The 14,126-nt window shown below is 45.5% G+C and overlaps 1 protein-coding gene across 9 annotated transcripts in view; it reads left to right on the forward strand.

Annotated features, from left to right (window-relative positions):
* The first annotated feature begins 1,665 nt into the window (after positions 1-1,665).
* Positions 1,666-14,126, forward strand: part of ZNF618 (zinc finger protein 618) — a 199,328-nt gene continuing 186,867 nt past the window's right edge. For 6 of the 9 annotated variants that reach the window (XM_047768220.1, XM_047768226.1, XM_047768227.1 and 3 more), the window contains exon 1: positions 1,692-1,791. In XM_047768220.1, the coding sequence (XP_047624176.1) occupies positions 1,759-1,791 (33 nt within the window). In that variant the 5' untranslated portion in view covers positions 1,692-1,758. Of the gene's footprint in view, positions 1,792-14,126 lie in introns of all 9 variants that reach the window. The other 3 variants (XM_047768222.1, XM_047768228.1, XM_047768221.1) reach the window with 3 other exon arrangements.

Raw genomic sequence — 14,126 nt, forward strand, 5'->3', positions numbered from 1 at the left:
CAGAAGCCCTGCTCCTTTTTTGGCGCCTGCCCTACACCAGCTTTGGCAAAAGCTGCCAAACCTTTGCCTGGGACATACTTGCCAGGCTGGCAGGGAGAAAAATGGCCACCTTTTCATTTCAATGACTCTCCAACTTTTGGGGTGGTGGGGAATGGTTCAAAGATCCCTCTTAATCGTGTATGTGTGCCTGGCCTGGAGAAGATTGTCTCAATTCTCTGCTTCCTACATTGGGCTAACTTGTCACATTTTCATTCTTGAGGGTGAAACAGTGTCTTCTGCACAATCCTTAAGTTTCCGGACATTTAAAAAAGAACTTTTCTAGGAGGTGCAGGGAAAAACTTTCTGTAACCCTTCCTGTTTCATGTTGACCCAACTCCTTAAATATTAATTTTTCTTTTTCTTTTTTAAGGTAGTTTCAGAGAAAAGATACTTGTTTACCCTTAATTTCCAATGCTTTTATTTTTAAAAAAGTATTCTTCTCCTTTTTCTCTTGGGGAGGGGTGAGGAAAGATTTTCTCCATCTCATGTATGTGCAGTTCTTCAAATTCTTATTCTAAAAATCAATCGTGGGCCATGTAGCATGGCTCCACTGATCCCTTTAGTCTCCCATGGGGCACATCCTTCACACTTAATTTTTAAAAAAATCTGCAGGATAAAAATATTCTTGTTTATCATTTATTTCACACAGAAACAGTTTCACAAATTTTTTTAAAAATCAATTTGATTTCGCGGGCGTGGGGGCAATCTAACCCCCCTTAACCTTTAACCCCTCTTGTTTGACATGGGGCCAGTTCTTCAAACTTTTATTTTTAAAATAAATGTTCTTTTCAAAAAAAAAAAAATTGACAGAGGTAGAGAGAAACATTCTCTTAATGCCGCATTTCACATAGAAGCAGCCCAAGTATTTATTTTTAAAATCAATCTGATTGGGGGGCTAGAAAGAGGCCCCTCAGTCCCTGCCATCTGGCACAGGGCTAGTTCTTCAAACTTTTATTTTTCAATTACATTAGATTTTTTTGGAGGGGTGGCGGGGGCAATAGGAATATACCCATTGAGCCTTCCCATTCTTCCGTAAGGCCAGCTCTTCAAACTTTATTAAAAAAAAAAAATCAATCTGATTTGGGGGGGGGGTGAGGGGGGAGCCGAAGAGCTCCCATTAACCCCTTGTGTTCCGTCCAGAGGCAGCTCCCCAAACTTTTTTTCCAACGTGAAAATGACCTTTCCGAGGGGCTGGAGAGCGGGGGGAGAGCAGGAGGGCGCCGGGGCGCGGGTGCGGGGGGCGCGGGGAGCGCGGGGCGCGACAAGGGAAAGTTTGGGGGGCGGGTGCGCCGCGGCCCGGTGCAGGCGGGCGGGCGGGAGCGGCGCGCCCGGGGGCCAGCCGGCTTTGTGTGCGGCGCGGAGGCCGGCGGCGCGGAGGCCGAGGCCGAGGCCCGGAGCTCGCGGGGACGATGCGGCGAGGCCGCCGGGGCGGGAAGGGCGCGGGGGGCGGACTCGTCCCCGCGAGTGGGGAGGAGGCGGAGGGCGGACGGAGGACGGCGGCGGCGGCGGCGGCGGCGGGGGTGCGGGCCGGGGGTGGGGGCGAGGGCCGGGCGCCCCCCCCCCGCGCGCCCCCAGCGCCCCCGCCCCCCCGGCCTGAGCGGGGCGGGCGGAGGAGGGAGCGGCGGCGGCGGCGGCGGCGGCGGCGGCATTGTGCGCGCACCAGCAGCCCGGCCCGGGAGGAGCAGGACGCGCCGGGGCCGCCTCCTCCCGCACGGACCCATGAACCAGCCGGGCGGCGCGGCGGCTCCGCAGGTACGACGGGGGGCCGGGGGCATGCACCGCGCGGGGGACCCCGGGGGGCCGGGGCCCGGGGCGCTGCGCCACTTCATTGCAAGATTTGCAAAATGCAAAGTGCCTGAGCACGTTTGCGGGGTTTTTGTGGGCGCAAACCGGAGGGTCGGGGTCTGGAGAGCCCCCCCGGACGCCGCGGGGTGTGAGGAAGGTGAGGGTGACGCGGGGGTCTTTTTGGGCCCCCACCCGGCGCCCCCTCCAGCCCCGAGCTCGGACCGGAGCCCAGAAAACAAAGCGGCGAGAGAACAGAGCAGCCATTTCAGTTTGGACAATTCACATTTTGCAAAAATGCAACCCCTTCCAGCTCTCCCCCCTCCCCCCCAAATTTACAATTTCCCCCTGACCCTCAGTGCGCTTGGGGTCCCTGATGACCCCCCGGGAGGTCTTTTGCTCCTAGTCCCCTGTCTTTGCAACAGTCTTTTTTTTTTTAAGGCCATATTTCCCTTTCTCAATTTTTTTTTTCTAATTTTTCTTCAAACGGTAGTTTTTTCCCATTAAAACGACGCCACCTAGAGGATACTATTTTGTAAATAAAAAAAGAAATTAAAATTGAAAAGAAATATTTTTTATTTCTTATTTTTTCAAAAGTTTGCTCTATAAGGCAGTGGAGGGGAAAGAGATTCTTTTTTTTTCTTTTTGGGGGTGACAGTTTTCACTTTGATCTTTCCAGAGGCATGGAGACAATTTTTATTTCTGAAGCCAAATCCAGATAATATGTAAATGAAAATTAAGCTGAAATTTGAATGAATTCAGTTTTTGAAGGGAAGACAGCAAAATGCCTTCTAAAACCAAAGTCAGTTTGGCTGTCCAACTCATTTTAGTTTGAGAAAAAAACTAATTGGGATGAAGAAAGGAGGGAAATTGTTGAGTTTAGGGGAAACTGGGAGAATTGGCTTTATTGAAGCAATTAGAAATTGTACTTCATTGTAATTTGGAACTTGTTTAGCTCATCGGGCAAAAAAGACTAATTTCGCCATTTGGCGATCTTTAAAGTTTTTCTGTTTTCAAGAAGGAAGGATTTCAAAGAGAAAATAGACCCTAAAATGTTGGCTTTGGACACACCCAAAAATTGTAGGTTTTTTTTTTTTTTAAATTTTCATTTACATTTTACTGCATTTAAATCCCAAGGTTCTAAAGAAAAACAGAAACTGGAAAAGTTAGAGGAAAATACTGCCTTTTTTTCCCTGCATTTGTTGGGTTTTGTGGGTTTTTTTTTGTTTTGATGGAATAATTAAGACTGTTTTCTGATTTTGTTTCCTGAAACATCTAAGCATTTCTTTTTTTGTTGTTGTTTTATCCAGAAAATGTCAGGACCCTTTTCTGAGCAATATTCATTGGGAAAAAATGTAAATTCATTACATTATATAAATTGAGTAGCCCACAGATTTGTAGGAGAGACCGCCATTAAAATAAGATATGCATAATTAACATTATTATGAAAAAACTAACAGTGGATTCACAGAAGCTCATTTTTTATGACATGCTACTGAATCAGTTGATAAAGACAAGGGTTGAAGAATCCTTGGTAGGAAGAAAATTTTCCTTTCTGTGTGTTTGCTCAATCTTCTTCCAATCTGAAAATTTTATTATTTAAAAAAAAAATCCAGATTGGTTTCAGGCCTCTTTGATTGTGATGTGGGGTTGGTAGTTTATTAACATTTGATATTTTTCACAAATTTGATTACTTTCAAAGGGGGAAAAAAAATCCACTAACCTTGATCATTTGTGTGGGGGGGGCATCTGTGATTTTTTTTTTTTTTTTTTTAAAGCACAAATTTTACTGACTTGAAGGATAAAAGAGGAAAGGACAGAAAGGAGATGAGAATTCTGATTTTTATCCATCTCATCTAGTGGAATACTTACTTTGCTGGAAAAATGAGGTAAAACACCAATTCAGCTGATTCTAGCATCAAAATTTATTTTTTTTTTTTAAAGAAAAAAATCAATATAAACAAAAGCCAAACCCAAAGGTGCTTGTCTTTGGAACATGAAAGCACATGTGCAAACAGTATTTGATGTAGTTTTTTGGCCTTCAAAAGAATCGAGTAAGATGAAACCCAAAAAAAAATTTTTTTTTGGGGGGGGAAGACAAATATTGACTGAATTGAAATTTAGCAGAGGAAAATAAGGAACCCACCCAAAGTTGAAGGGTTATTTATGATAAATTAGTATCTGAACTTGCTGGGGATTTTGCACCAAAAAAAAAAAAAAAAAAGTTCTGATTTTTCTGTCCGAAATGAAGGGACAGAAATGTTAGCATTTGTAGGATGGGATCTTGTAGGACCTGATGGTGGCACATTGCCACAGGGCTAGGACAGGAAACCCTGAGCCCCTTTGGACAGTGATCAGCTGGTGTTGGAAGAGATGATGGTCCCAGTCCATGGATTCACAACCCCTGTTTTGTGGAAATTCAGGTTTCTAAGGGGACACGAATTCTGTGAAATATTTTTGACAGGGGCAGAGATTCGACATTTCCCATCATCGCCATTGCATTTGGGAGATTTTTTACTTTTTTAGTAACAAAATCCTTCAGGGCTGACTGGCCACATTCTGACATATTTGGAATGAGCTTTTTTTTTTTTTTTTTTTTTTAAGTAGCATAATTAAATTTTTTTTTTTTCTGTTGAATTATTTAGGCCGATGCCTAGGACAGTCAAAGAATTTATAATTTCCAAGGGCTCTGGAGGCCTCTTGAGACAGTCAGGCCAGTTTAGCAAGTGATGAAGGAAAGCTTACCCTGGACTGGGGAGGAGAGGGTGGGCACCCCTCCCTGGCATCTGAGAAAAAGTCAGGGTTGTAGATAACAGGTTATTTCTGGTGCAAGGAAGGAAAATATTGCAGCACGGTCCCTTTGTGTGTCCTAGATCTCCTGACACACCTGCTGAAATTTTGTTGTGTTGTCTACAATTTAAAGGGAACCCCTGGGTAGAAATTGAAAATCATCTCTGTTTTGTGGACCTGTTTTTTCTTTTTCTTTTCTTTTTTTTTTTTTTTTAATTGGCTATTCTGATCATGTTGGTTGTAAAGGAAATAGAGGTGCATGATGGTACTGATGGGGGCGGGGTCAGTTTTCTTTTGTTTCTATTGGCATCTCTAAGGATTGAGACCTGACCTGGGTCTTGCCTCTCGCGCACCACCTATCATGGATGGAAGTGTGACCAGAAATGGATATCTCAGCTAATTTTTATTAGCCCCTGTCTGTTCACCAAACCCTCTTATAATATTGAGCAAAAAAATCTGGCAAATTGGACTTGAGGGGTGGTAATTTGATGATGGGCTGAGTTATTTTGGTGAAAGATCATTTATGCTCAGTTTCACAGAGGAGACTCTTATTACTTAATGTTTTGCTTTTCTGCCTAAGGAGTTTTTTTTTTTTTTTTTCTAATTAGGTTTGAAATTTCAAGGGCTTGCTTTATAGCTTGACTTTGGACCAAGCTAAGAAAAAGGGTTTGCTTATACTTTCAGCCCCGCAAAGAGGTGAACTTGAACAAGGGCTCTTGTTTTTGCAGAAGGAAAGCAACAAAGATGGCTGGTCAGTATAAGGGTGACCTCTCCCTGGTCCTCGAAAAGAAACAGCCGATGATTTGTTTCGTTCAAGAAACAGAGTTTAAAAACTCCTCCATTGTCAGATACAGTTTTTTCCCCTACCTTTGACTCAGCTCTTGGCCTGCTGCTTCCTCTGACCTCAGAATCCTCCTGTCTTCTTCTTGGTGGGGTGATAAGAACTTCCTTGTGTGTTTCACCGGCTGCATAAGCTGCGTTTTCATGGTCATGGTGAAATTTTGAAATTTTTCCATGTTCTTGTGATGTTTCATGTCAGTTGTGTCTCCTCCCTGGTGATGGAAAGTGAAGTGGCTTTATGGGTACATAGGAACCCTAGCTCTCCTAAGGTCTTACTGTATGACCTTGGACAAGCCACTTTTTCCTTTGGAGCCTCGGTTTTTGCATTTGTAAAATGAGAGCTTTGAATCAAAACAAGGATATTAAGGAATAATTTTCTCCTCTGATTCTGACTCCAGGTAGCTGCCTGGATCACTGGGTTTGAGAAGGAGTCTGAGCTTACACGTTGTGTTGTGTTGTCTACGATTTAAAGGGAACCCCTGGGTAGAAATTGAAAATCATCTCTGTTTTGTGGGCCTGTTTTTTCTATATGGAACTCATACTCTAGAGGGTGGGGTGCAGTGGTCAAATAGCAGTACCCATCACAGAATGGGGGGTGAACTTCTTATTCATCACACCCAGGCTAGGCTGTGAATCATGGTCATGATCGGCATGATAAAAAAAGAATAGGAGTTCCCGTTGTGGCTCAGTGGTTAACGAACCCTACTAGCATCCACGAGGACGCAGGTTCGCTCCCTGGCCTCGCTCAGTGGGTTAAGGATCCAGTGTTGCCGTGAGCTGTGGTGTAGGTTGAAGACGTGGCTCCGATCCTGCGTGTCTGTGGCATAGATCAGCGGCTACAGGAACGATTTGATCCCTAGGCTGGGAGCCTCCAGATGCCCTGGTGAGGGCCTAAAAAGACCAAAAAAAAAAAAAACCAAAAAAAAAAAAACACAGAAGCGGAGGCACAGCTGTATATCGAAGGTTAAGTGCTGTCTTGTGCAAATTAACTTTACTTAGATGTGCCCATGTATGTGCACGATAAAGCCAAGTCCTACCACGAGTCCCGGTTAAAAGAGTTTGCTAGGCTCTGGATTAGGTGATCCACCATGACATACTCCAAGAACTGCTTATACTTTGTTATTTATTATCCCAGTCGATTGTCTCGTGCACCCTGTGGGGTGAGCATCCTAGGCCACTGGTTTTGTCCCCTGGTTGAGCCTTCCTGAAGGGCCGGCTGTGAAGAAGTCTCAGCTGCGTAGCAGTCAGGCACACCCCCAGCTTATTGGCCTTGGATGAGACTGGAGGGACAGGTGTCCTTCCTGAGCGAAGCAGCATCTTGGCCAGGTTCTCTGGCTGGAAAGGAGAGTTTAGGTAGGCTGGGGTCCCTGTCTTGGTGGTGGGTGGGCAAGCAGCCCCAGTTCCTTTTCTTCCTCACTTGCCCTTCAGGTTGCCCAAAGAGTTTTTGTGGAGTTAGAGAGCTCCTGTTTGTGCTATATTTATACTCCAATCAGACTCTTGAGTGAATTCTGTATTTTCGCGTACATGCACTGCCGAAGAACTTCAGGACTGCTGTCTTGGTCTCCTCATCTTTTAAATGTGTCAGACCGGTGCTGTCCAATCAAACTATAATCCAAGCCACAAATGCAAGCCACATATGTTGTTTTAAACTTTCTGGTAATACTTTTAACAAACGAAAAAGAAGCAGGTGAAATTCATTTTAATGATATAGTTTATGTAACCCAGTATATCCATGAGACTGTATCATTTCAGTATTCATTAATGTAGAAATTATGAATGGGCTAGTTTACATTCTTTCTTGGGGGGGGGTATTAAGTCTTTTCTGACTAGCCACATTTCATGTGCTCAGTAGCCACACGTGGCTATACACGTGGCTTCTGTATCGGACAGCGCAGGGCCAGACCCTTGTTCCATCTAGTTGTTACTGGGTGGCCTCAGAAGGTTAGTGACACATCTTTGAAAGCTCTTGGTTTTGTTGATGGGACTTCCTTCCTGAGCCCTCTGTTCTGAGGCATTTCAGCCTATAGTGGTGATGCATTCCATCCATTTGGCCTTTTCTGGCTAAAGTGGCCTTTTCTGGCTATTAAATAAAGGCTATGCCTTTATTTAATAACTTGTCCCAAAGCAGTCTTCTGCCAAGGTTAGGCCAGAACACTTTAGTGAAAAGTAACAAATGGTGGCTAGAAACTCCAGGGTGCTGTGTCTTAGCATTGAATGCCATTGAAGTTGAGAAGTGCAGGAGGCTGTCGTAAGAGGGCTTTAAATAAAGTATTGCCTGAAAGAAGGATGGAGATGGAAGATGACAGCAGGTGGGTAGGACCAGGGCTGGAGTCCAAGGGCTGGGAAGGGATTTGGGGGCAAAGACAGTCTGTCAGTGAAATCCATTTCCGAACCCCACGTGGAACCACCAAGAAATTCCTCCAGGATAGGCCTGAGGTCCGGAGTATAGAAAATTTCTGACATCTACCCAATTGGTGAAATAGGAAGCTGGGTTTGAGGTCAGCCAGACCCGAGTGTGAAATCCAGCACCACTGCATGGTTTGCTTTGTGTTATTGGTTTTGGAACCTTAGCTTCTGTATCTGGAAAAGGGAGGGTACTAATGTTGACCTTGAAGGGTGGTCCTGTGATGAAATGAAGCAACACGTGTGTTCCATCCAGCCAGTCCTTAGAAGGTGGTCACCATATGTTAGTAATCTCCTGACCATTTGGGGAGATGGAGTCCCAGTGACAACAGTTTTGGTAGTTCTGGAGACTTGGTGACTCATCTTTAATAGGCAGAGTTGAGTAACAACAGAAAAATGTACACTTTTTTGGGGGGGATTTTAGGATGAGACATCCCCTAGACCTTACACGTCTTTCTTGTCAAAAGTGTCCTCAGTGCTTTCATTGCAAGGATGTTGTGGCTCCTCTGAATATTCCTGGATTTGTCTCAGAGCCTGTGGCAGAGTGTTTAAAAACATGCATCTTAATTCCCGGTGAACTGTCTACCTCTGAGCTTCTGCTCACCCTGGGCCTTCTGCCTCTGGTACTCTTTCCCTCTTTGGGCTCTGTTCTTTGAGGACCGCCCCCCCCGCCCCACCTTGAGACCTACCTGCCTGTTCTCTGTGGACCTCCCCAGCCTACAGTACTTTCCAGATACTCTGGGGCCACAGATGAGAGTTGGTTGTTCACATTTCTGTTTCGCCAGCCAGATCGGGAAGTCCTGGAGGGCAGAGATCATGGGTTATTCATTGTAGGGTCTAGAACAGAGTAGCAGCTCAATAAAGGTTTGATGGCTTAATTTGATTTTTCTTTTGGAAAAAGCTCAGGTCATTGGGATTTGGATGGAGTGAAGAGTAGGTGACCGATTTGGGTCTGGCCATGTGGTCAAAACCAGTGTTTTGTTAGGGAGCCATAAATAGATTTTCTTAGACCCAGCTCTGAAGCCCTTGGCTCCCTTGGAACAATAAATCAGAGAGGGCTCCTTGGATGGGGATAGTTCTTGGACTTTACATGATCTGGGGAATTTTTCAAAAGCTCCCCATCCCCCTTCACTCCTTCGTATAAACCATTTCCTTAACATGGCTGGGGAGGGGGAGCCTCTAGGGTTATGGTCCAGATTTGCAGGTGTGGTGAATGGGACCCAGCGTGTCTAAGGAGGGGGGAAAGGAAGGGACCTGACAGCACCCCATGTTGTCGTAGGAGCCGATCTGGGCCATGGGCCCTAGATCTGGACGTCAGGGGATTGTTTGCAGGACGCCAGCTCATTTGGGCCCCTTAAACGTGAAGCAGCTAAACATGAGATTTGATGTTCAGCCAGACCCTGTCTTTGGTGGGACTCTCATTTGTCCATGCCGGAGATTCAGGGAAGGTTTATGGGAGAAAACTGAGAACATTCTGTGTATTTGTTTAATTTTTTTTCCCTGTAAGGTTTAGAAGACACTGTCAATTTTAACACTTTGTGGCCCCGCTCGGCAGATGGGCACAGGATCCCATATTTCCTCAATGGTCACGTTCTCACATTTTCACATTTCTGAGATTGGGATGTGTCTTAACCGTGGATGTGTTCTGTTAGCGCACTGATTCTTGCTTTCTTTTCTTCTCAAAAAGCTGTTATACAACTGATGGTGTGGGAGCACCCTTGTGGTACAGCAGGTTAAGCATCCACCAGCATTGTCACTGCCACGGCCTGGGTCCCTGCATGGCATGGGTTTGATCCTTGGCCGCAGAGCTTCTGTGTGCTGCAGGTGCAGCCAAAAATAAATAAATAAATAAAAATGAAATGGATGCTGTATATAATAGTTTCAGGCACCTTGGACTTGAGGATGTAGTGTCCTTTTCCTGGTGGGGTGGACTGTGACATTAGGGACTTCCTATTCTGCTCTTTTTTTTAACCTCACTTATCTCCGGGCTTGGCTTCACCCGTATAGTGAGGACCGAACTTCACCTTGGGAAGAGGCATCTAGAACTGTGAATTAACACCTCTTTCCTTCCATGTCTTACCGTGGCCCCTGCTCTAAAAGGCGGAAGTAGCCAGCGGGAGGGAGGCAGAGCCTTGCGAATGGGTGGTCCCTTCGGTACGGCCACATGGCTGAGCTCGCCTCCCAGTGGCAGAACACCAGCTCGGACATTTGCACAGGGAGAACAAACAGATGGAAATGGAAGGGACAGGGTTCGGCTCTCTTCTCTGCTCCACTACTTAATCATCTTTGTGAACTTGGCCAAAGGATTTCACTTCCCTGCAGTGTGTTTTCCAGTCTGTAAAGGGGTGCTCACCATGGTGATCACAACGATAAAAGCGTGGCACGGGCTTCTTGTAAAAAGTTCCAAGGGAGGTGAGAAAACTTCGTGAGGGCAAAGTGCTTTTCACTTGCAGTATGTTTTGTACATCGCATCCAGGGCTGGTAAATGATATACATGCCCTCACTCCCCATTTTTAAGCCTGTGGCAGACATTGCTAATCGATCACAACAGTCTTTTCCATGGAGTCTGTCCAGTGGCCTCTGAGTCCTTCTCAGTATGATGCCATGAAGCCAGCTTGGCATTTCTGATCTAGTGATAGGCGCAGACACACACAAACACACAGGCCTGGGAAGAGAGGTAGAGATAGTTGCCCCAAACCTCAGTGACTAGGCAGAGCCACTTCAAGCCTCAGCTTTCTTAACTCCTCAACTCACTGCTTTCCCTACTCTTTGCACATACACTGTGTCAAAAGGAATTAGAGTTAATTTGGTCTTGAGAAATAGTGAGAGGTTCCTGACTCTCCCTTCCCTGTTATAATTAGATACCTTTGGGGTTGTCATCAAAGCAGGGCTGGATGACCTGCTTCTCTGATGCCCAAGTGATCAGGTTTCAAAGGGGAGATGGTGGTGGCTGGGCCACTGGACTGGGTGGTGTTGCTGCTTGCTCACGCCTGTGGTATAGATGCCATGGCAGAGGAACAGGGCAGGTCCTGGGGTTCCTGGGTGACGACCTAGGGGTATGATGATGACTTTGCTGTTTACAGGCTCTAGGACCACATGCTAGTTCCTCAGTCCCTCGGAATCTTCATTTCTCCATCTGGGACCTGGGGTGGAAATAGTCCTTCACAGGAATGACATGAGATAGCATATTTGAGAAAAATATACCTTTAAAACTCTGAAGCCCTACAGATGGATTATTTTTGTTTTTGTTTTATGCATGTTAATTTTTATAACCAGCACCAGTCACTGATTCTTGGTGTCCTGTTGGGGGAATTGTATAAACCCAGAGTCACAGGTGAAAGTCCACAGATTGAATTGGTCCCTTGTTTTTTATTTGATTTGCTAGCCTAAGGTTTAAGACGTTGAGAACTTTTAGGCTTTTGCATTGTATGTGTTCTGTTTGAGTCAGTTCCTCCCCTCCTCTCATTTCAATCCTGTATGTGACCTGCTGGCCCTGGAAGGCCCCTGGGTCTGGACACTGCCTGCTACCCCCGGCGCAGCCTCTGTTTGTTGATCCCCTGAGTGGGAGAACAGCCCATTCTGCTACCTCTGATGGACTTCCCGCAAGCATCCCACGAGTTAGTGGACTCAGCAGTGCTTCCTAAACAGGGAAGCCACTGGAGAAACATGTTGGCGACAACTCCTTTCTTTGCTGAAAAAGGAAAGGAGGGAGGCTGAGGTGAGGGTGGTATTGAGTCGACAGAAAAATGATAAAAATATTTCGGCTGACGAAGCAGAAGGAGGCTTCACATATAAGCTAAAGAGAAAAAAATGGAGTCAGGTGATGTGCCGCTTCCCCGGTCTGCTCTGGAAAACACAGGGACACTTGGCATTCTAGGGAAGCCAGTTCTGTGCCCGCGGTGGGATCGCCAGGTCCAAGGAGGGACCCAGGGAGAAAGGAAATCTGCCATCTCTCCCATGGGTGGAAATGACTTCTGCCAAGCAGAGGAGGTCCAAGTGTCCCTTGGCAAGCCCCCTGGCTTGCGGTTTGCTGGTAATGTTCAAAGTCAGAAGCTGTTTTGGCTCCCTTTCTGGCTGTGTTATTGTCCAAGACAGCACGCCCAAGGGGCTAGCCATTCTGCTTCTCAGCTTTGAGCCTCTGCCTGGATGAATTCCCACCAGCCCCAACATTCTTGTAGAGAATTGAGGATGGGAATTTTTATGGGGAGAAATTTGGGGGAGAACGTAGATCTTGTTGTATTTGGGGCTCAGAGTTTTACCTGACATGTGGACATAGCCAGGGCCCTTGGAATACCCAGAGAGAATGGAGAAAGATGGTTTTGGAGGCTGGAGATTTTTTTTTTTTTTTGGTTTTAATTTCATCAGCTGGGAAAAAATACCTATAAAAACTTAAGTGCATTTCTGTGGGTGTTTCTTCTAATGTATGCTGGAAAGGCAGAAAGTGAAACTGATCTGAAATAAAACTGAAACTGGCCTGAAATGAGGCCTCAGGGAAGGCAGGCTTCCCTGGGGTGCTGCTAGCTGAGGTGGTGGAATGTGTGGTGAAGCTAGTCTTTCTGGATCAGAGGGCTCTAGTGCTAAAAAGGTTCATGGGGATTATCCAAGTCTGTGCCATCCCCTATGTGTTGGTAACCACTAGCCACATGTGGCTGTTGAGCAGTTAAAATGCGTGGCCTGAATTAAGATGCACTGTGAGTGTAAAATTCACACTGGGTTTTGTTAAGTTAAATTAATTAATTAATTGATGGAACTATAATTTTCTCTTCTCTAGGTCTGGATCTTAAAGACTTACTAGGTAAAAGTATAGACGATCACAGTCCTTTTTTAAAATACGGGTTGACATGATAGCATTTTATATATTGAGTTATATATACAAATATATTGATATATTGATGGCATTTTATATATTGAGTTAAAGGAGATGGATTGTGAAAAGTAATTTTGTGTGTTTTTTAACTTTCATTTTTTGACAGTGTGGCTCCTAGAAAATCTGATATTGCCCATGGGGCCCATGATATTTCCATTGGACAGTGCTGATTTAAGGCCACCTGCATGCTCCAGAGAGCGGAGTAGCTGGCTCAGGGTCACAGGGCAGCTTCATCTGGTCACTGGATAGACCACAAGGCTCAGAGTTTGGGATCGAGCAGGAAGGATGATGTTGCAATGTAGGCATCAGCATAACTAAATGGTTAAATGGAGGCTTAATGGGAACTTGAGAGGGGGATGGACAGACAGAGAGAAAGACATATTAGTAATTCGGGGGAAAAAATTACCCACTTTGCTTATCCATTGTCCTAAACACGAGTTAAACACTCTGGAAGAAAGCAGACCTAACAAGATGAACAAAAACAAATCGAAAAGATTACCCCTGACAATTACTCTGCTTGCCGAAAACAATTTCAGTCTGCTCAGTCTTTAACTAGGGTCCTTTTGAATCAGAGCACAGTTCAGGGCTGGTTCGGCATAGAAACCCAGGTCGCATTAAGGGCTATGGGTCTGGGGTCCCAGAGGGCTGGAAGCCATTCTCTTGTAAGTCGTGTCTACTCCTTGTAATGATTTGGGAGGCATGCCTTCTAGAAAACCCAGAGGGCATCTAGCCATAGTGGACAGAGCTGGCAGGTGGGGAGGTCAGCCAGCTGCCCTGGCGTAGAGACCTGGAGGAGGGTGACTAACCTTAGGGAGAGCTGCAAAGTTAAGCTTGAATCCGGGTCTGACTTTCCAGCCTGGTTCTCTTGCTTAGTGTTTTGAAAGGATTTTGAGCGGTGTGTTGGAAATTCAACCGTACACATTTTTGTTCTTTAATCAGGAACTTTTTTCCATCAGAAGGCTCGAGTTTAGCATTCCTATTTATCTCACTTGATTTTTTTACAAAGTAGAATTTGTCTGCCTTGAACTATAATCATTGCACAGTTGTGGGCTTACTATATGTCAGGCACTGGGCTAAGCATTTAACATCTGTTATCTCATTTAATACAATCACCCTGGAAGGTAGAGATTTTTCTTTTCTTTCCTCTTTTTTTTTTAATACGCGAGAACTGAAATTCAGAGGTGAATGGGATTGCCCAAGGGCACACAGCTGGTAGGGGGCAGTTGGATTCAAATTCAGATGGACATCGAATTCCAGGCTCACCCGCAGCCTCAGCAGCCGCTTTGAGGTGAGGAGTCATAACCATTCTTGTTTGACATTTGAGGAAGGTAAACTTGCCCAAGACGTGGAATTGGTGATTGACTGGGACCTGACCCCAGCTCCTATAGATGCTCTGCTCATGCCC

The sequence above is a fragment of the Phacochoerus africanus genome, chromosome 2 (genome assembly GCF_016906955.1).
Source record: "Phacochoerus africanus isolate WHEZ1 chromosome 2, ROS_Pafr_v1, whole genome shotgun sequence".
Taxonomy (NCBI): domain Eukaryota; kingdom Metazoa; phylum Chordata; class Mammalia; order Artiodactyla; family Suidae; genus Phacochoerus; species Phacochoerus africanus.